General features: G+C 35.2%; 1 protein-coding gene across 1 annotated transcript in view; it reads right to left on the reverse strand.

Annotated features, from left to right (window-relative positions):
* NEK10 (NIMA related kinase 10) overlaps positions 1–24171 on the reverse strand; it is an 80457-nt gene that overhangs the window by 10254 nt on the left and 46032 nt on the right. Inside the window, 6 exon segments of the mRNA XM_064703184.1 lie at positions 261–361; positions 2990–3170; positions 4099–4102; positions 4796–4844; positions 12038–12122; positions 22051–22282. Coding sequence (XP_064559254.1) covers positions 261–361; positions 2990–3170; positions 4099–4102; positions 4796–4844; positions 12038–12122; positions 22051–22282 — 652 coding nt within the window.

The following is a 24171-nucleotide window of genomic DNA, read 5'->3' on the forward strand; positions in this document are numbered from 1 at the left end:
ACTGTACAATCCATTTTTCTGAGGTGAGCTACAGCTTTTTTTTATATGACTCAATTATTGCCATCCTCCACATAATAATATTCGAAGTTAGTTTTTATTTTAATGATATATTTTTAAAGCATCCTGCCATCTGCAAAAATGTCAAGTTCTGTTGTTTTTAAAGAACAGTAACTAAATTAGCAGCACTTTGCAGTAACATCATTTTGACAACAGCAAATGACTAAAAAGTACAGAATGTCAAAAGCAACAGTAATGCATACTTTAGTGCTGAAGATAATTTTGTGCAGCTGAACAAGAATCTGCTGAACAGGGTCACTGATCTGATGCACCTTTCCTTGTGATACAGCAATTCCTGCCAATGCTGTAGATGGCAAGAGAAAAATCAGGAGGGCAGCTCATTTTGTTGCCTTAGCACATTAATAGAATAGAATGTTTAAAACTCGCAGCTGTAAATACCAAGTTGAAATGTTTGACTTGTTTTTCCAATAATTCTGGGAACAAAAAAAGGATAATCTAAAATGTTAAAAATTTAGACAATATAAGTGACAATGTGTTTCAAAAGAAAATCCCTTTCTCTGAATCACTAAATTACTCCATGACAGAAGCAGTATTAATGTACCTCAACAATCGTTAAAATTTTGTCATACTTATTGAAAAGGATAAATATATGAGAATATAATTTTCTTAACTGATTTTTTTACATAGACTAACAAAACATATTTTTTCATATATTTTGATGTTATTGAATTTATTTTCATTCTACCCTAAGCATTATAATAATATGTCTGATGTGGACTATTTCAATGAGGTAAATCTATTGTTCAGGATTTTTTATCTTGTATATTGAAGTCATACACATTGTTAGGCTCGGAGATTAAATAAAAGTTTATCAGCAGGCTTCCACTATAAAACACTTAGTGGATCACAGAAGAACATTAGTTCACAAAATAATCTTTCCACGTTGACCATTAGACTTGGGAGCTAAGCAAAGAGCTTTGCTCAAAGTATTGAACTTCAGCCAGCAGCCCTGTACCTCTCCTAAATACAATTTTCTCTAAATCACACTTCAGAGACTAATTTAGATATTCTAACATTTACTCTCACAGAAACACCCTGAGGATCATCAAGTCTGATGTATAAATTTACAACCACAGAAAATGTTCTTTTTTTTTTTTTTCCCAATGTGATCTTATGTCCAGATTAAAAATTCTACTGAGAGGGTGACGAAATCCAAATACCAACATTAACTAGTCCACAAAAGAACTACTACTACTTTTTTACTGATTAACTTCTGTGCTGGCTACTTCAATAAGAAGAAAGATAGTCACAAATATTAGTGTCTAAAGACCATCCAGATCTGAACTATGCTCTCACAGAAACAAAGCAATACAGATAAACATCCTTCTCTACCACAGGGAGACACATTTCTAGTAGGCTCAGGAAGACAACATCATTGATATTTATGGGGATTTTTGTTGCACCGACTTTTGGCAAATGTCTTGAGAAAGCCAAGTGAAATTCAGTTTGACATATTTTTCCTAGGTCTTCTCTTAATAATCAGTAAGACAAAAAAAAACTTTGCATTTCCTCTGAGTCACTTAAAGAAGAATGTAAGTTGGTTCTGCTCAAGGTGACAGTGGAAGCCATGCTATAATAATCTAAAAATATATGCCACCCAAAGAACAATTCTGATTTAGGTTTTATTTTTGCCTAATTTTCACCTCTCTACCAACTGTTTCAGTTCTGTTATAATCAAGGCCCAAAAGAATCCAGTGTGGTCTTGCCATTATTGCCTTAAAATCTTCAGTTATGTTAAGAACACTCATAAAACCTTCACGGCTTTGACATGTTCCCTTTTTCACTGCTCTCTCTTCTGTGGTATTTGTCTCCTCTTTTCCTGTCAATGGCTTGTATTATAAACCAAAAGTAAATAAGTCAGGGCCTTTTCTTTTGTAGGTCTTAAATTATTTTTTTCTGAATAGGAATATGTTTAGAATGATAACAGCAAACAGCAAAGACCAAGAAGGACATCATTTAGGTTTCTCTGTTATTCAGCTTAAGGAGCTCTTTCTCTTTTCTAGGATGACAGCAACAATTTGACTTAAAAATCTACGAGTACCAGATTTAATGTCTATTTGTAGCACCTGTGTGCTTCAAAGACTTTAGGAGTTCCCATGAAGTCCACACACTGGACCACTCCAAGTTCCTTGTTTGTTTGTTTTGTTTTTTGGGGTTTTTTTTAAATACAGAAGCATTATTTGGAAAATGAGGGTACATGTGTGAATAGGCTGCTGAAGACTTGACCAAAGCTTTTTAAGACTTTTATCCAAAAGAAAAACATCACTGACAAAAGATAATGTATTCACTCAATTTACTCACAGAACTGAAAATATCAACAAAGGCTAAAGTATTTTTTGTAGCTCATTATAGCACACAGACATTATGTTTAAACTGAATTGTTATTACAGAGCACCCTTTAGAAAACAGCACTGAAACTACAGAAAGTTGACATCAAATTTGGATTTGTACTGCATAATTAAAATTCTTAATACAGTTTTTACATTAAAAGCTGTAAAATAGAACTTAGTACAGACAACAAGCACTTTTTTGTGAAGATCAATATCCTAACTGATCAAAATAATTTTATTTCAAATATTATTTAACTCAGACAATATGCATTCTGAAATCACATCTTAGCAACTTACAGGGTGTGAAGCTTCTCGGTAAAAGTACTTCAAATGGAAAATTTGTTTCATCAATCATGATGCATAAATACATGATAATTTGCAAGAGCTGTATGAAATATTCATTTTACAGGAGAATTTCCCATTTCATTCTGCAGAAGTTTAGCTGGGATAATGACAATTAATATGAGATCTTACTGATTCACTGTTGGAATTCATACTCTTAAGAAGTACCTTAATGATACTTCAGATAAGATATTTGTATGTAAAATGTAATTATCTCTTTTTCTAACATTTAAAAATACAATTATAAATAAAACCATGATGATTCACATTGCAAAGAGCTACAACTGGTAGACTATGAAACTGCCATCTCATCATGAAGAAACATTTGATTTTCTTAGTGTGGGGCCTGTGGGTGAGTGAAGGTACTCTTAAAAGCAAATCAATAGGCAATAAAGAGGAAGAAATAAAAGAGGAAACATTCTATATGCAATGGGAGAATAATGTAATAATGTTCAAAAACTTGAAAATCATTAGATTTAATGTAAGTTAAAGTTTGAATTTTTTGTGAGCACAAGATTACCTGATCGCAGTCTTTATCCAGAACTGTCAACATAATCTATCATTTTTAAAAAAAAAGAAACAAGTTTTAATTGTGTTTGGCATCAATGATTGTACAGAAAATAGCAGTATTCCTTGATTCCTTCTCATGTTTCACCTAAAGGAAATCTGTCCAAATTCACTAGTTTACAACTGTCCATTTCTAAAAACTGGTTTACTCTGCATGCCCAAAATAGAATGACTTCTACTAAATAAAAATTTCTTTCCTTGGTCAGTACTAGTAAAATGGGGAAAAAATTGGTATTCCATCACCAGGAAGGCAATACTTCAATGTCAGAAATACAGGTCTGCATGTATCAATGCTATATCCTTCTCTAAACTCTAGACAAATACTTTCCCAGCCTGCAGATCTCACTATCTGAGAAAAGCAATAACAAATGGGCACAGATACCAGGAAACTGAAAGAACAAGCATGATGTCCTGATGGATGGCAGCCACAATAGCCCAAATTTTTATCTATTTTTGTAGCAGTAGGGAAAACCACTGTTTCAAGGAGTAGTTACAAATCAAGACAAGGAAACAGTTTTGCAGATGATAATGTGAGGGGCAGAGATTTGTATAGTAATGAGTTTCTACAATGAGAAAGAAAATGCTTTCTTCAACGCTCAAGCGTGGGGAGGCTGCAACAGGACTGCAGAACATGTAAGGTTAGGAAGGGATAAATAACAGACTGGATGGGTGTTATGCTAAGCACCATTCTGAAAGCAAAAATAAAATATTGCACTTGACTCAAACAGGGTCTGTGGAGAAACACAGCAAAAGAATCAATGCAATCATTACAAATACTTACCTTGCTAAGTCAAAGGTAAAATGAAAAAAATGTTTGGGAGACAGATGCTGCCAGGAGTGATTTTGAGAGTTTTTTCCCAGATATGGAAGAAAAGCAGAAATGAAGAAACAATTGACAGCATTTATGCATAAGGGTGGTGCCAAAGTGATCAGAAAAATAATGGTCGGGAATGTGTTTGATATATTACTGAAGACACAGAAGAAAAAGGAAGATCCTTAGAAGTCGGATGACATGACTTATTCTGCTTCTGTTTGTTTCCTTTTTGAAGAAATGAGGCCTCCAAAATGCAAGAAATGGGTGTTTATGCTTATACAGAAAGTCCAAAGGATTTCAAAGAGACAAGGTACTACTCTAGACTACTACAGCATACTCTAAACTATCAAATACACAAGCACCATTTTCTATGGAAAAGCATCTGCTTAAAAATATAAAACCAGAATTTGGCTAATAAACTGATGTCAGTTTAAGTTTCAGTAGCATGGTCCACTGTTAAAACTATTTATCATGTAAAGCTTTTGTGCCCATACACCCTCTAACATATCCTCAAGCAGAATTGGGGTCCTAGGCTGAGGTAAAATAAAGTCAAATGTAACCAAGGACGTTTCACAAGGAACTTGAGGAACTGTTCCACTGTGAAACAACCAGCTGGAACTGATAGCAACAATGATCAATTATATTTAAATCAAATTACACCTACCTTATCTGAGGCTGTCTTTCAGAAATACTGAAACTTTGTTTAATTATACCTGAAACAAACACATAAATATTATTTTCTGTTTAAAAGAAATGTACAACATGTATGTTAATATCTTCTATTCCCAGACATGTTGTCAAAACAACTTTTAAAAAACAGCATTAAAAAAGCTCCAAACCTCCACCTATCAAGTTGCTGTTTGATGTATCAAAAAATTGCTTGCATCATAACAAAAATCTCAGCCTGACAAGTATTTTAATAAATTATATCAGAAAATTGTTACAGAAAGTAACAACACAGGCTGACTAGATGTTCACAGAATATGCATCAGGATTTGCATTAAATTGTTACAGGTACTGCTACCGCTATAGCCACAACATTGTCTCTAGGCTGGATATGGAGATAGAATATTTGCCCATGTTCTTAGAGGTTCACCAGATATTTACTGCCACCATTCCATTTGGTGGCTATCTATATGCAATAACACATGCAATACCTTCCTTTTAAAATAATCCTACTGAAGTCAAGGCCTTGAAGACAGCAGTATGACCAGTTATTGGGCCAACATCTAATCAGCAATAAAACTGAATGTAAACATTGAAATCATTTATTGCATACTGCCAAAAAATGTGTAGAAGGAAAGCTAATGTTTGATGACATCTATTATTCATGCACTTGGAAAGCATTGTCTTAAAGCAAATATTAGTCTTAAGCATTTGTCTTAAATCATTCCTGTAAAACTTTTCTTTTGATGGTAATTTGGATGGTAATTTGAGACCACCCTGGTATCTCATTTTGATTGAGAGTATGTTTAATGAAAAGATAATTCTGCTAACTGAAAATCTGAGTAGCAAGATTAGGATACTCTTACAATTTTCACATACAATTAATGTATTTTAATACAAGGCCTGCATCTTTGTCTACATGAGATTTTTCTCCCACACTAGTAACATCATAAACGTTATCTCTAAACAAGAACAAAGGCATCTAATCACTCAAACGCAGATAAGAAAAAAAAAAGATTTTATGTCAAACTTAAACTTGTTTTCCCGTTGTTGGTCTTGTTACAGCAGTTATATTAGTTCTTGAGCAACTGCAGAGCAAAAATATTTTTGAGAGTCTTAGATCTTTTCGTGTTCAAACATACTTTTGTGTTGTACTCTGAAATATTTTTACTACTTTTCTGAGATCCTCTAAATTTTAAAAAAAATCTGAGGGAGGCTTTCATCTGTCAAACTGAATTCACTTTAAAACCAAAAGAAATTATACATCTTTAGGCCAAATCTGTCTCCCTGAAAAGGAGACACAGAAACAGAGAGAGAATGAAAGAGAAAGAAACAAGAAAGAAACAATATTTTAATCTTTGCTGATACTTTGCTTAGCAAAACAGACACCAAAATTTTGTGTTAGCTAGCACAAAAGACTATTTGATAAGAGCAGATAAATTACATAACAGCAAGTAAACTAGGCCCTTGTAGAAGCAAAAGTTCTTCAATTAACTTTGTTAATGAGACAGAAAAATAGAAAAAGAGAGTGCCCACAGCCTAGAAAGTGAAAGAAATGAAAAATGTTATTGTGCCTATTAAAGGACAGATATTTTACCTGCTTAGGACACAGACAAAATAACATAAATACAAAAGTAGAAACTCTGAGTGAATGTGAGTCATGTTGCTTGGGGTAAGGATTTTGAGCTGCAACCTCAGACTCTCTGTCACAACATATACCATAATGTATTATGTGAATGTATGCAAGAAAATCTGTAACTAAAACCACTTGCCTAGAAAGCTAAGAGTGAACACAGATGTTTGTTAGAATTGTATAAAAAACAATCCCCTTTTAAAGTATCCATCTACAAAATTGGGTTTGAAATATTTCACCCTTTGGCTGTATCAAATAAATGGTCTCTCATCAGGGAAGGGTTCATATCCAAATTTGTTTGATCAGTTTGATGACTCACCACATTTGACTTGCTAATCTGCCATCGTGTGAGTGTATTTACAAGTGCATGATATTTCACACCAAAGAGTCTGTATCACCCCTGACTGTACACAGCAGAGGTGCAATATTTTCTGATTCATATGCTAAAGTTAGGAAAATACTTATTAATGCTAAAAAACAAAATGCCAAAGATGGTGAACATCACTAAACAATAGCAAACACCCTTCAGGCCTATGTTTATTGCTTTTTATTATGCTAGAGACCCACTGAGCAGCTAGACCTGAGAGAGGAATCTCATTATGTTACTCACTATGAAAACAGGAAAATAGTTTCCTTAATGACTAAACACAAGGAGACTCAAACATCATTGTGAACTAAAAATCATTGTGACAAACACACTCACATGTGTACCCACACATTCAAGGAACACTAATAACTTTATTCATAATCCCTAGTCTTCTGTGTATGAGTTATGCTAATCATACAAAGCCAGTCAGGGAGTAAGAAACAGCACAGATGTGCAGGCAAGGTGACTCACGTAAGTCATGGAGCACATAGTGTATCCTGGTGTTCAGCTCAGGGTTTCCTGGGCCATATTTCCTTTTACCATGGCTACTCCTTTGACATGGATAGGAAGAGCAGGGCAATATGTTCTGTTCAAATGCCTTGCAAGAGGGTATTTTTCAGTGCAAGACAATCTCAAGGAAAATGAAATACAAAGCTTCCATCTCTTTCCTGTTTTGTGCCCATTTTTGTTAGAATGTGAAAGACACACAAAAGCCAAAGCTTTTAATTCTCATCAGCCTCCTGTTCTGAATAGCTCTATGCAGATTCCTTAAGGACATTTTAAAAAGTATTAAATGAGGCATAAATAATTTCTCTGACTGCTACTTTGGTCTTTAGCAGCTGATGTAATTAGAGCAACTTCTAAGACTTTAACTTCTTAACATGCATCAACACCAGTAAAAATCATGCAAATACATTTTAATATGAAGTTTAGTGTTCTGCTCTTGCAGGCACCTAAACAGGCAATTGCAAGGGAAGAGCTGGTTACATGATATGAGATCAGAAAAACCTGAGAAGAGAGTAACTTTTGCTTTGGATTTAATTTTCATTTCAATGGTATCTAAAAACCAAAGCCTCTGAAAACCTCTCCAAGTTTGATCAGACTAGCAGGAAAATAGAATTAAAATTTTGTATTAGCAGAGAACCTCAGTACATCTCCTTGAATGAAATGGAAGCAGAGTGGTTTTTTGAATGACAGCTCAATGATCTTTTCAGGAGTAAGGTGAAATTACCTCTATTTATTCAAAAATATTAACTTAGTAAGCTGTCCTTCAAATCACTACACAGGAATGGACAATACCAGTCAGGTTAATTAAGCTGTTTTGCAGAGCAAACAACTACTTTTTTTCTTGCAAGCAGTGATTCCATGAACAGCAACAGAAGTTGACATAAACATACTTCAAATTTAACTCAGGCATCATATAGGAAAACCAGGTCTTGGCTGATGACTTCAACAAAATCCCATTAGCCTGAGGTCTCAAGAGAAGTCTGAATCTCAGACAAATAATGAAAAGCAAGAATACAAAACACTAAGGTCTCACAAGTTCTTCACAGACAGCCCATTGCTCAAATGATAGATTTCTTGGTGCAATAACAATTTTCAAGAAATTCCCTAAACTTTCTCCTCACAAACCAGAAAACCATATATAGCAGATGTCAGACAATCTTATTCCAAAAACATACCAGACTATCTAGTCATTTTAATAAAGAAAAAATGTCTTCTCAAGTCACCAAATCTATCAAATACAACTGGTCTGAATTTTAAAAAAAGGCTCATTTCTGTGACTACAGAACTTTCAAGATATAAGGTTGCTATCTGCAATGTAGCCCAAATCACAGGCTCCAGAAAACAAATTACATTAGTGAATGGGGGTTTATTTCATAATGTGTTGTTGTTATCCTCAAAAGTAAATAGTTAAATTTAGAGTGAAGTGATAACCTAAATTCATGACCTAAGTGATGAGCCAAATCACTTGCTACATAAAACACACTGAGTTCCTATTTTGAGAGTATCCTAGTTCTAGAAATCCTCAATTATTCAACTGGATACGAGCACTACCTGCACAAAGTCCTGGCACTGTGTAAACCAGTTGCATTTCTCAAAGAAGGATATAGGAGACCCTTTAAGAGTTACATCACTAGAATATGGTTTAGGCATGTCTGTGGTGTCTTCATTACATGGTGACTTTGAATACTCTTACAGGAAAGGAATCATGAATATCAGTGTCTTTGCTTAATGGTCACAAGATATAAAAGTGCAGACATTCCTCCAAATAGTTGAAGCATAAATGAAATTATGAGGTAAGAGAAAAACTTTTAAACAAGATCCAGCTGCACAGCAGGACTGTGTTTTGAGACTTACTATTCTCTTGAAAAGGCTGAGCAATTTGGAAAAGAATCTATTGCATGCTGCCTCTATATTGCGAGGAAGGTTAGGAGTACATAAAGCCTTAGACCAGGGTTTTCTAATAGCAGGTTTTACAGAGAATTGTCCTTCAATGTATTTAGGACACTGTCCTGGTTGTGATGAAAATGAGCACAATTAAAGGAAACAAAAAATATTGTCCAAAAGAGCATTCCCGGACAAAAAGTAAATTTTTCAACTTTCACCCAACTGACACACTGGCTCTACTGGACTACTATGCATTAAGACATATCACATATTTTCCTGCTATTTGGTTTTACCGATAGAAGTGAAGATATAGTTACACTATAAACCAAATGAAAGAAAAAACCCTTTAATATGACAAAGCTAAGGTAAAGTTGGGCACTTTGTAATTTTAAACTAAGCAAAAAAGTGCAACTAATAAACTGTTACCATCCCATCATTCTTCACAGCTTTTTGACTCAGTATGTCCCTATCCTCTGTCAATCTTCATAATTTGAAATTATAATTACTTCAGGAAAAGAAATATGCATCTGTCACTGCTGCCTCTATGCTTCTGAAATGTGCAGAATCTTGTTCCTGTAGGATTAATCATTTCAAGTACCAGGAGCAACTATTCCAGAATCTACACACCCTGAACTTGGCAATCTTGTTAAAGGAGTTGGTCATGTAGAAATACATTGTCTATACGTTCTGTACTAAGAAGAATAATTCTTTTTTTAAAGCATAATTGAAAAACACTGAGTATGCAAAGTTATTAAAAATATATGACAATATAGGACTCCATACCAGTGTCTGTGCTACTGAACAGCTCAGCATATCACACCTTTTTGCAAAATATCACCCTAGTTTCAAATTAGAATGATCACGTTTTCTCTGAGAATGATGTGATGACAGAACGATTAGACAAATCCTTTTCCAATCCTCATCAATATACCTGAAACTAAAACTCTCATATTCATTTTAGAAATTTCCAATTCAGCTCGATCAAAGTTGGCCACATTTTCCCCTGTAATGCTGACATGCTTGACAAAACCATGGCTGATAATTCAAACTCTGTTACCCACTTATTATTAATGAATGGAACATTTCTCAAGCAATACCCAATTATCCTGAATTTATATTTTTTTAAGTTATCTTTTCTTTACCCCTGAGAAGTAGAAACATTTTCCAGCATTAATTACAACTGATCTATAACACTGACTTCAACATGAAGTAGAAACTACAGCTGATCTAAGAATGTAATACTGCAGTTATTTTCCTGAAAAAGCAATCCTGAAGTATCTATATAATAATTAGACTCTCTGCCAGGAGAAAAATGGATGACTTCTAGAAATGCTGATTAAAGCTCCTGGGACTGATAAGAACTGAGGGAATCTTTCCACTTAAAATATTTAATTAAAACTATGGCAGTATGGCACGGAACATTGAAATATTAGGAAAAGCTGATATTTTGTTAAAGTCAAAATCTTAACAAAGAAAAATTAGCTACAAGGAAATTATTACCACTAATGCTTTGGGTGTGGTGAGTTACAAACTACAGAAAGGCTTCAAATTTCTGTGCACAGTGCTGAACTAGCCCACAAAGAATTGCATTCCTGTGAGATACACAATGTGTTATTCTTCAGTGTGAACATAGAATACAACTTTGTCCCTGGAAGCTGCTTTTTCTCAGGGCTTCATTTTATGCAGCCCCTTCCCACAGTTATTCAAGGCTTCCCTGTATCCTGCAACCTTCTCCTGTTACTCTCTTAGCACAAGAATGGGGCCACAAAAAAGTGCTTTCTAAAATTATTATTTTTAAAGAAAATTTTGACAATAATCTCAGGGCTGGCTAGCCACAGGTCCTCCAGCCTTCAGAATATCCAGTTACAATTAGCAAATCATTTTAATGGATTTTAAGTAGAATTACCACATCATTATTTGCCCTGCACTAATGGCTTCTGTAATAAGAGCTCATCCGAGCTCTTTAGTATCTGGGCCAAAATATGAAACAAAACCTAGCTACCAAATAGGATTACAAACAAATAATGTTATTCTAGGTTTTTTGGAGCCTGGGACATTTGCAGCAATAATATTTTCTAATCTTCAGACAACTACATTCCCTTTACCTTTTAAAAGTACATCTAAATCATCCCCATATTTTATTAATGGAAACCTTAAATTTTGCTTAACTCTAACACCCATCTCTTTTTTCTCTAGTATAAAATGCACTTTGATTTCACTAATGAGAATCCCACTGCATTTAATAGGTAGGTCATGGTAGCTCACAATCTTGCAAACTCATAGTGGTTAGTGCTACTGTTTTTTGAGCTGATTTTTTTTTAATTTTCAAATTGGAAATATAATCCCAAAAAACTGTTACTGCACACAACACAGCTGGTGTTTTCCAATTTGATTACCATAAATAACTATAAGCAGAATTAATGCTGTGTTTTGCCACATAATTCTGTCCTAATTAAATTGGCACATTCCTTCAGTTCCATTCAGTCAATTCTTCCAGACAGCTAAAACTTGCCTCTTTCAACTTTCTTCTTCACACTCTTCCATCTGTTTCGTATCAATATTAGTCATCTTATGTTTAAATTGAAAACCATCTTCCTTCTCAAGAAGCTCAATAATATTCCAGTTTTCATAATTGCTACTGCAAAATATGGGGACAAGCTACACAAAGTCCTGGTGGTACCAAATGTATGAAACTGGACATGGCTGTCACAGAGGCACAGTGATTTTCTTCACTTAGGTAACAGCAGATTGTGAACTTGTGACAAATCAGGAAATAGTCTCATATATTGGACTAAACAACTGCTTCACTGTTAGAAAGTTTTGTACATTTCATTCTTGAAGAATCTTACCAACAGCAGACTCTTCCAAATTACTTGAACTGGAGCTGCTTGAATTGTCCACTATGTCTATCTGATTGTCATTCAGAGAAAATACCTGCACAAACAAATGAAAACTAAGAAAAGTTAGCAAAGAAAAGTTAGCAAAGGCTTCATGAGTGAGATAAGGACCGGGAGAAATATTTCAAGGGCAAATCAGGCGCAACTTCCATAGCAAAATTAAGTTTATTACTAACAGGATCCGAGGAGGATAATGAGAGGTAAAATAAGTCCTTAAAACACAATTCCCTCCCCAGCCTCTCCCTCCTTCCCACTAACAGTGCAAGGAGACAAGGCATAGGGGCTTTGGTCAGTTCATCACTGGGATTTTCTTCTGCTGCTCTGTGAGAGGAGTCCTTCCCCTGTGAGGTCATGGAGTCCCTCCCACTGGAGACAGCTCTCCATGAACTTCTCCATCGTGGGGCCACTCTCATGAGCAGCAGCCTTCTGCACCTGCTGCAAACATGAGTCCTTCCCATGGTCACACAGTCCTCCCAAAACTGCTGCAGCATGGGTCTCTCTTCACGGGGTGCAGTTCTCCAAGGACAGGCTGCTCCAGCCTGGAAGCCAGGGCCCTCCCTCTACATCAGGTCTTCCACTGGATCACAGCCTCCTCCAGGCATCCACCCACTCCTCCACGGGCTGTGGGTGGATCTCTGCATCCCCCATGGATCCCCATGGGCTGTGGGTGGATCTCTGCATCCCCCATGGATCCCCATGGGCTGTGGGTGGATCTCTGCATCCCCTGTGGATCCCCATGGGCTGCAGAGGCACAGCTGCTTCACCATGGTCATCGCCAGGGCCTGCAGAGGAATTTTGGCTCTGGCACCTGGAGCACCTCCTCCCCTCCCCTCCTTCTCCACTGACCTAGGTGTCCCCATGTTGCTTCCCTCACATGTTCTCACCTCCTCCTCTTCTCTGACTAGAAACAAAACCTGTAACTTTATTTTGATTTCCTTTTTAAATATGTCATCACAGAGAAGTTACCAGCCTCTCTCACTGGCCCAGCTTTGGCCAGCATCATGTCCATCTTCACAGCCATCAGGATTTGCTCTTCTAAACATGGTGGAAGCTTCCAGCAGCTTCCCACAGAATCCATCTTTGTGACCCCCCCGCTACCTAAAGCTAGGCTGCGCCAAAGCAATACAGATGTGACGCTAGAGAGACATAAAGGTTGAAATGACCAAATGCTGCTAGCATTATCAAAGCAGATCTAAGAAAACCAAAACACTGAATACAAATTATTTGCTTGTAACATTTAAGTGCTGCATCTTGTTTGTTATTTGATGCATAGAAAATTCTGCCCCTGCTGCTGTCGATGTTTATCATTTTTCTGTAATGAATAGAAATCCCCAGTCCCTGCTACTGCTTCTATTTTAATGCAACTTATTTTGAAGGAAGACTTTTTATGATCTCCTATTGTTCCAAATCTTCACATACTATTTCTGTTATTTCTGTTGTGTGTAAATAAATTCATTTTTTTTTATTCCATCCTGTCAAAGTAAAGCACAATAAAGGTGGACAGGAGATGAATTATATATTTATATCAGATTAAACAAATTACTATATTTAATATTAAAGTCATTTCAGATGATAACACATTCCTAAAACTTATATTCTTACCGACTCTGCATAAGACAATTTGTCTTGTATCTAGGACAACAGTCATTCAAAGTTTTTCCCATGAAGTATTTTGCCTTTATTAGGACACAGAGGAGTGAATGCACTAGAAAATTACTCCTCAGAAACTTCACTGTATCCCTGAGCATTACTACGTATACTGCATATACTACACTGTCTACATAATGATCTGCTTCAACTACCTCCCCATCCTTTGTTCTAGTCCCAAATCTATAACAAGCCAAGAGATGGCTTGTTAAGGTTTTCTCTTTAAATTCAGGCGGAAAAAGGTCATTTTATACTTCAGTACTGGGCTGAGGTTATGTCCAAGATGCCACAATAGACTGCAGTGTAGCACAGCATGAAAACCACTAACGATGACTCTGAAGCTGACTTTAAGAGAGCACTCCAGTCCTGGCACACATGAACACACTTCTTGGGCCCTGAACAGTCAGTGCACAGTTACTGAAGAGAAACAGTCCACCTGCTCCACATCAAAGGAATCAAAGCAAAGACAGAGAAGGGTCAAACTGCATGGACATTTCAAACTCAAATCTCCTTTCAACATTTTCAGTATTGAATCTCATACTCAAAAGATTCATTGTTAACAATAACTTGTACATCAGGTGGAGTTGAGGGGGGGGAAAAAAGATCAAAAAGACATCTCATACCAACTGGTGCCAGATCCCACTGTCCCTTAAGAAAGGAAACCTGTTTGAGATGTCTGAATGGAATTCCATAGACCTCAGCCTGAAAATAATGGACAGACTTACTAGAGAAACTCTTAAAATATCAGTGGAACACATCCTAAAGTGTTAAAGCAGTTATGCAAACTGTAAAGTTATAACCTGTCCAGAAAAAAAATCTGGCCCATTGACAAAGCACTTGAACACAGAAAACTATAGTATTTCATTATTAATCTGAGAATAATAAATAAATTTGCTGTGATATATTTTACTCCACCTAGAAAATAGCTAATAATTTTTAAAAGGGATATTATGTACTGGTTTTTCTCTTCTGAGTAAGACACTGACTGATTTAGAAGAACAAAAGTACCCTGGCTAGAAGAGGATGGAAGGCAAATTCAATGTCACTTTTGCTCACTATAGCAGAGGAACGAAAATGGCCTACATAAGGATATAAGGTTATAAATAACATAATTTTTTTGTAAGTTCATGGAGAAAAGTGTACTCCAACACATTGAAACAATCACTTCCATATGCCTTGAAGTCTCAGAGAGGCTTCTTTCAGAAAAGGAGAAAGACAGATGCTTATCTGTCTATGAAACTGGAATATTCAAAATATCCCAAACATTGAAAAAGGAATTCAGTTGATACGTATTCATTTGAACTGTGCTCATACCTACATTTGGTTCTGGAGTCCAGTATTTTACAAATTTCTCTGGAGGCTCCATCAGTTTATACAGTGTATTTTCACATTTTCCTTATAAACTAGTGCCTCAGTTTCCCAAGTCATAAGATTAATTGTTGAAACAAATTCTGCCTTCTTGTATAAAGAACACAGCTGAAAAGGAAAGCTAAGGAGAAAGTCGCCCACAAAAAAGTGTTCAAATTATGAACCAATTAACATTTTTTTTCCAGCATTTATCTACCATTATTACTGAGCAAAAGCATCTCTGGAAATTTGTGTCCCAGCCATGAGGAAAACTTCTGTATTCATTCAGATCCTGTATATTTGTCCTATCTCTTCACTGGTAACTATCAACACTAAAATTGAGATATACTTTGTTTCTGGAAAAGTGAAACCTGAATTGCTGCTTTTGACTTCCAACAAGAATCTAAAAGCTATTAGGAAAAGAAAGGAAAATGTAGGTTGAAATAAAATAAAGATACTGATCTTTTATTTAGCTCTGTTTTGTTATACTACTGTCCAGAATAATTAACTTTTCTGTCTTCATGAAATATAGAGCTCTCTAGTGGCATTTGCAAAGAGCATTTAATTAATCTTCTTCATTAGAGACATTTACAATTACAGCATTATGCTAGTCAATTGAATTTCTATTAAAAAAAAAAACAAAAACAAGAACAAACTACAACCTATTTCCACTGGCAAACTACCAATAAAAAAAGTAATATATAACATGAAATTGACAGGGGAAAAACCAGGCTAAACCAATATATCTTTTTCAGTAAGATGGTAACAGCTCCTGTGCATTAAGAACAAGAAGTAGATGTTACATATGTGGGTTTTAGCAAGGTTTTTGACAATGTTTTTCATAAGGTCCTAGAATAAAGCTGGGAAGTGTGAGCTAGACAAAATCATGACCAGTTGGCTGAATAATTGACCATAAAACTATATTCAACCTGGTAACTTCTTTGAGTGTTTCCTAAACTGAAAATGGGTAGTGAGCACAATTTATCAGGCTCCTTTTTGACCTTGTTCCAAAAGCACTGAATGTTGCCACTGAATTACAGTGACAATCTGCATAATGGATAGGCAGAGTGCCTATTAGAAGTGCCCGGACTGTGATCCATTCATATTGTGTATCACACTGCAGCACATACATCACACACAGAGCTGTGCCAATCAAAGTGACAGCTAGCGTCAAAGGAAGTTTGAGAAACTGGACAAACTAAAAGAACTGATGTAGTTTAAGTAGGGAAACTGCAAAGTTCTGAGAGCAAGAAGAAACAACCATACAACTGCACAGACTAGAGAAGGACTGGTGACAGAAGCTCTGCAGTAAAAGACATGGGGAGTTCACTGGATCAGAAACTGATTATACTACAATACCATACTGTTCTGAAAAGGTAGACATCATACTGGGATTTATAAAAAGAGACTAATTCTGAAAATTTTGTATTCTTTCAACTTTGTACCAAGGAGATTCTCAGTTGAAGTAATTAGGTCCAATTTTGATCACTACACTTAAAATCATGTCAATCTTACTTCTTAAGTCATGCTCTATAGACTTCTGATTATTCTCATTTCTTTCCTTCTCTTTCTCCACTTTTTTTATTATTCAGCTCAAATAAAATTTAAAAAAAAAGAAAAAAAAACCTGGGGGGGATACAACATAAGAGAAAAACCATATATAACTTTTACATACTTCCAGTGTTGGCAGGAAATTTCCTGTAATTAAGTGTTAAACTATTGCATCTATCTGGGATCCTGCAGACAGAAATATGGGTTCATATTTCACTGTGTAACAGGTTTGAATGCACACAGCAAACAGCTTTTGGGGATATTCTGGACTCAGTGCTATTAGGATCCTTATATGACACTTAAGATTGGGTCTGAAAATTCCAGTGCCATATACATCCCATAGGTGCACAGGCATAAGTCAATCTAAAGTCTCCTGGAAACCAGACATACATGAAGTCTAAACCCTTTCAAGCAAAGGCCAAAATTTTCTGCAAGCAACAGACTAAATGCAGATGTTATCTTCATATGAAAAAAAAAAAAACTTAATCAGACATATCACTGTTGACTGTAAAGACAGTATTTGCATTTCTGCTGTTTCCAAACTGTTTCTATAACATGACATTTTCAAGACTGACTGGTCAAATACCTGTCAGGAGTGACAGGTAACTCTAAGGCTTGGAAGTGGACAAGACAATCTTTGACAACTCTTCCTCCCTTACATTTTGCAATTCTATTAAAAAGCTTTGAAGCACTAACAAATTAAACATTCTGCAACTCTTAAAAAATTATACCTTCAAAACAATTCTTGTATTGTCGCTTTATTCTCCAAAGTTAAATAGTATTAATTTTAAAAGGTTCCTTTCTTTTAATCACACCAACATTTTTAAAATTTAGGCATAAGCTCCTTAATTAGCAGAACAGAATGGTTACAATGGAGTGAAAGGTGGAAGAATTAGAAAACAATTTGTGGAAGTCTTCATGACATTCCTGAGTCCTCGCTCATTTCCAAAGGTTTATGTATGCAGCAGTGCATGGTCATGATCATCCACATTTTTATTTTATAAAAATTTAACAAGTTTTAGTGATAATTTTAACAAAAATATTTTAATCTTCTCTATTGACCATATTTCTGAAAAATTAATAACCTGTTGCATGTCAAGTGTTTTAAACTCAATTATACTCATTGCTTTAACAAACACCAAAACAACTGCTGCACACACACATACTTTTAAGAAAGAACTCTTTTATGCACTGAATGGCACAAAATCTATTTCTAAACACAAAGGAAATTAAAATGAACATTAATCCAATCTTTATGTCTTTTTCTGAGTTAACAAAAAAACTTGATTAATTCAAATCAAATTGCTAATTAAGCACTACTTTGTAATGCATGTGGTGATGCTTAGAAACTGACACAATTATTAGCACAACAATTGCCAGCAGAGCAGAACTGAATTTAGACATGGAGAAAAATGACTGGGTGAAAAAACAGTTAAATTATGTTGTGTTTCTTGGTCCTTCATATAGCTATGATCCTCAAAAATACAAAATACAATCAACTCATAATCATCTAGATGTGGAGTATGAAGGTTTATGTCAGAGATAAAGGTCAGGAAACTGCATCAGCTATTTCAGGTTCGGTCAGGTTATTTAGTTTAAATTTAGTCATTTACTAAATGTAGTTTGAAATGTAGTTTCATATAGTTTGAAAACAGCTACACTGTTTCATTTACTATTTTCAGCCAACAAAGAGTTGAAGAGCCTCTGCAGGAGAGATAGTCAGACTTCCTAGCATGGGCAGTAGCCAAGCTGCCTGCAGGAGGAATAATCAGAGTATGTTTTCTGTCAGCACCAACCTAGTCCAGTAGCATAGCACCTTGATACCTACAGACCTAGCCTGGGAGGGCCAGTGCTGACCTGCAGCTAAAAATCCTATCTAGATGGAAGATGCCTCATTGTGGTCTATATAGCAGATTGCTGGGTTAGGCAAAGAGCATCCAAGTGTGAAAACAGGAAAATGCAGAGAGCAGCCTTGCTAATTGGCATTCTCATGCATTTGAACACTAGGACAAAGCACTCAGCTAAGGGCAACCTAAATGAACCCGCTCAAACCAAGCACAGTTAATGAATTCTGACTCCCTATTAGCCCCAACTAACATGGAAAGGGGAGACACTTCATAGATCAGACTACACTCAGAAAAATATATTGGACCTATTTTTCCCATTATCTAAGTATCATCGTCCCCCATTACTCAGAGCAACTGGGAACTCGCTCTGAATACACGGATTTGCATATATGAATTTAAAATGAAATGGGTATTCTAGCAACATTACTGATACAAAAATTAAAATAAGCTTAAATTCCCAAAGAATACAGAAAAGCATAGAGAAAGAACGTGACAGAATATACGTGCCTTATGCACAGATCAGAACTACAGAAACCAAGAAAAGGAAGTTGTTCTGACCATCCAGGTAGTCTACCATGTCTGCCCATTTTTAATATATTCTCAGAGTAGCAGAAGGTATAAAAGGTTCATATTTCTAGCTGATGGACTCCAATTATAAAACTTACACTTTCGTCTAACACATTCAAAGGACAGGACTGAACAGAATATTCATCATTCTATATTGTTTTAGGTATATGTATATTTTACATTTAAAAATGTGGCAATGAGAGAAAAGTTGAAAACCTGTTAGGATATATACAGTAAATGAAACAATAATGGATGATGCCCATGTAATGAAATGCATGTTTCCAAAGTAATAAAAATGACTTATTTTCACTGTTTTCTAAACAGACAAAATCCATTTTTCAAATCTTTATACTTCAAAAGGCAATCAAATCATTGTTTGGCTATACACTTATCTCTTCAAAGGAAAATATTAGAAAGACAATTCATTAGTTAGATCAACTACTGTTTTGAGACTTATCCTTGCCTTGGAACACAGAAAATTCAAATTTGCTACTGGTCTGTTTGGTGACCTTACACAAACTACCTTTTTCCTTTCCACCTCTTCCTGCCCAGAGCATGAAAATATAATATTGATCAACTTGAAATGAAAGTTGCAACATGAATTATTAATGTTAACGAGAAAGAATTATTGCCATTATTCTTACTTGTTTGGGTCTTCTGTACCATGTGTTATGTCAGCAACCTTAACCTTTCAGAACTGAACACACAAATTCTATCAAACACCTGTCACCCCTATATCTGTTTCTGCTCTAACATAAACAGTTTCTGTGGAAAACTAGGAAATATAAGAATTTGTGTAGGGAGCTGATGACGATTCTTTTTACTGGGATTATTTTCAAGCATGGATTTTATGCTTTCCTTACCACACAAGGTAACTAACTGACTTACCTGCCTTTCAACTGCCTATTTTCCAGCTACCAAACTGTAGTTTTAAACTACTTATAAAACAAATTCCATTCTGGCTCCAAAATATCTCTGTTCTTCAGTTCCATATATAAGGACAGAGAGTACAGTCCTAATTTCAGAAACATTCACAATATAACAAAACTGGGATGAAAAAGGACGCCAAAAGTACATTACAGTAGAGAAAGCATATAAGCTAGCTGGCTTCAACAAAACATTGAACTACATGGCAGAAACACCAAATTCTCTGACACCATGGAAAAATGACAAATTACTTGGGTGTGGACTTGCTGGGGCCTTGACTAAGATAAATTAGGCTGTCTACATCTCACAGAGCTTTTATTTCAGGAGCAGCTGCTTGAAATTCTTCCAAGCACTTTTAGTCAGAACATTGTTTTTTGTTTTTTTTTTTCAAAAGGCAAACTTTTCAGGAATAATTATTCTCTTTATTAGAAACCCTTCAACTTTATAAAGTTTTCCTAAATACCAGGAAGAAAGAAACAACATGGCTCCTTCTGTTTCTAAGCCCTGTAACATGCCTCTGAAATTTGAAAGATCCTAGCCTGATTTATTCTTATTTATAACAATTTGCAACATTAGGTCTCATTACTAAGCCATATTCCCCTCCATTTCTTCAGTGTTCTGGGTCTTTGTCAGAATCTCTTGTTCTTTTAATATGCATAAAAAAATATCAATTGGAACTAGAACTTCAGAGTTTCCTCCTTGAGAAAACTAGCCATTATTGCCTAAAACACACAGGCAGTTTTGTAGATAGGTGTATTTTCCAAGTATTTATACAAAACACAAGTATTCTAACTTCTATGTAAAACTATCCATTCTACCATATCTCACAAATATCCAGAGAAGGCATTCTTTTCTCAAAGACACAATAACTGCATCAAAATCCCAAATCTAGCATCTTTACATCTATAGCACATTTTTCTGCAAATTTCATCACAGTTATGCATGAGAATGACTATATCAAGATACAAAAGATAATGGCATACAACAAGCTTCCAAATCTGTAGGTTAAGAAAAATTAAATGAAAAACACATGGAAAAGTTGCTTACAGTATCTTAACTTACAAATCCTACTCTGTATCTTCCTTTCAAACCAATATCTCTTACATTTTAAAAGGCAATGGTTTGTTACAGTTTGCTGGCAGGTTTTGGCATTCTTTTTTATTGAAAAAAATAGTGTAATATAAATAATGATCTTAGACTGATAGGTCAAAAAACTCCTGAAAAAAATATTAACCATTGATACAAGTTACTTATTTTTGGAAGGTGAAAACTAGAATGTTTGGTACCAAGTGTTCTAGAAAACCATTTTCCTACACAGAGGTCCTTTGTACAAGCTACTGAGCCCTGACAAAAGGAATCTAAGAGATGTAATATTTGAACAGATAAGAGTGGCTGTGTAAATTATACTGGAATTTTTATAACAATTTTCAAAGAGCAATTTTGCTACACAAAGATATTGTCCTTGTATTTTTTAAATTAATTCTCTGAGATTATATATGGTAGGTAAACTACAGATGTTTTTCATGAAGGATGCTTAAAACACAGCCTGAAGCAAATGGAGGAACTGTATTTCTGCAGAACTGTATGAGAGAGTTAGAAAACATGAACAAATACCTTATCAGCATCACTAGTCTGTATTTTGCAATCTGTAATTAAAAATTTTATTCTTGTAGGTTCCATTTTCTAGGTGTCATCGTTTATGAATCATACACAAGATTACCAACTTGTTCCACCCTAATCAAGCGTATATTCTTCTATTCACAAACCACTCACAAATGTGCCATAATAATTAAATGTTATCAGATATTATCAAAACTTGGAGGTAAGAACCTCCATAACAATGCCATTTTCCAACACAGAATGACATTGGGTTTTAAGATACTGTCATTTTTCCTGCATAAGAATGTCCAAAAAAAATTAATGAATACCTTGTTAAAAATAAATTAAAGAGCCTGCATGGAAAAATGTTACAGAAGGATGTGTCTTTTAATTTTGATTCATTTTCTGCTTTTCTGCACCTTATTTTCTCAGATATGGCAAATAACAATAACAAAAAATAAAGCTAATACATGTACTTACTTGTGATAAAATGGGAAGTTGATGGTGATAAGTTACTGCATTTCAATTGGCCTCCATGAAGTACCACTGGGTTTGTCTCCTCTCCCAATCCAGTTTCTTCTCCAGCATGAGATGAGAGGTGAATAAAAATTCCAGATATTTCATCATCACATGAGGCACAAGTGAGGTGGTTTCTAACATGTCTGGACGTGCCTCTGCATCAGGAGTCAAGCAGCCACAGGAAGAACATTCTCTATTTACTTGTTTCTTTTCCACCAATGAATTCCTGCCCTGGTATTTATGGAGTAATGCCAGCCAGCACTGCTCCCTCATCCTGCCTGGGACAGTCTGAGGCTGGGCAGCTTTGGTGCTGCCACAGCAGAGCACAGCCTCCAGCATCAGCATCAATTATCCTTGACACTGACCCAACAGAACTGCTGCTGGGAACTGTGGCTGTGCACTCCCAGACACACTCAGGAGTGCCTGGGGCCTTCTCCTGGGATGGGGGAGATGGAGTCAGCCTTGAGGTCAGTACTGTTTAATGTCTTTATTAATGACCTAGATCATGGGAGAGAGTGCATTTTCCAGCAGTTTGTGAACAATGAATTGCAGGGATACATGGGCAGCTGTCAGAGGGACTTGGACCACCTGTTCTCAGATTTAATTGCTACCTGCACAATGGGAAGGCCTGGCCAGATCCTTCTCAGGGATGCACAGTGTTAGAGCAAGAGGCAAGAGACATAAGTTAAACCACAGGGTCATGTACTATGATTTCCTTGCATAGGACCATTAATCTGCTAACACAAACATATAACCCAACACTCTTCTTCAAAGAATATGTCATAGAATGACTTATGATTTCTAAAGCAGTTCTTTCTAAGTAAAATACAATTGACGTGCACAGTAGCACTTTCGAAAATGCTTTACAGTGCTTGAACTTCCTGATTTTAATATTTTTGTTTAAATTTTCTTAAATGTGTTGATTAATTTCACTAATTTTCATAATTTAAAAAATATTTTCACTTTAAATTTTTTATTTCTTTGAAAGAGGTGCAAGTTTTCATCCTTAAAAAATACTTGGGGTTGGGGTTTCCTTTTGATTTTTTATTTTAATTCACTGAAACTGGGCAAAAGTTCCAAGACCAAAGGGAGCTAGAAGAGATTTTTAATAAGTCCTGCATCTATTTCCATGCATAATAATTCCTGTAATTATTTACAGGAAAAATTATTTATGACTAAAAAATATTTATGACTAAACATCAAGTAGGTTGATGTTCAACTCTGAAGGAATTTGTTGGCTATGATTCCAGAACAGAATCCATATACTTTGGAATTTGATGGCTATGATTCCAGAATAGAATCCACAGCCATACATTCTTTAGTAGCTTAAAGCAATAAAACTATTTTAATTGCCTGTTTTAATAACAATACTAAAGAATAGTAATGAAAACACTAAATGAAAATTTACAGTTGCAACAAGAAGCTTTCGATATTTCTTCAAATCATTATCAAGAAATTATTTTTTTACTTCCAACATTCATCTTTGAAATGTGTTCTGTTTTAGTCATTTGAAAATAACATCTTTTCTGTTAATGTTTTCTCATCTATATAACTAAAATCTCATTATTACTGCTTTTCTTTAATGTTTTTATTCTTTCTAAATAGCTCACAAAGCATAAGTAAAAACCTAAACATAACAAATTATTTAAGACTTAACCCATAGTAAGAGATATTATTAAAAACAATAGCCCCCCAAAAATTAACAATAACAAAAAAAACACTTAATGCCTCCCACTGTTAGTAAAATATGTAGAAAAATTCTTGTGTAAAGATTTTAATATTTTCATTAAAATTCAGTTCAGAATCTCTTCAACTTAAATGTTAGTTCTATTAGCTCCTGTACTCTCCATTGTTGTCCTTTATCCACAAGGTCTTTAAGTAACAGAAACCTTTCTGTACACTAAAACATACTGTAAAAACCTTAGTTTATAACCTTACACAAATGTTCTTTGTAATGTGCTTTTTAGAGACAGAATTGAATATCTGAATGAAAAAGTATAAGCATTTTTGTACTAAGTAGCTTTTTTTTTTCTAAGATGGAAAAATCAAGGGAGCTAACTAAATCTCTAATTCACTCTATAC

The sequence above is a fragment of the Zonotrichia leucophrys genome, chromosome 2 (genome assembly GCF_028769735.1).
Source record: "Zonotrichia leucophrys gambelii isolate GWCS_2022_RI chromosome 2, RI_Zleu_2.0, whole genome shotgun sequence".
Taxonomy (NCBI): domain Eukaryota; kingdom Metazoa; phylum Chordata; class Aves; order Passeriformes; family Passerellidae; genus Zonotrichia; species Zonotrichia leucophrys.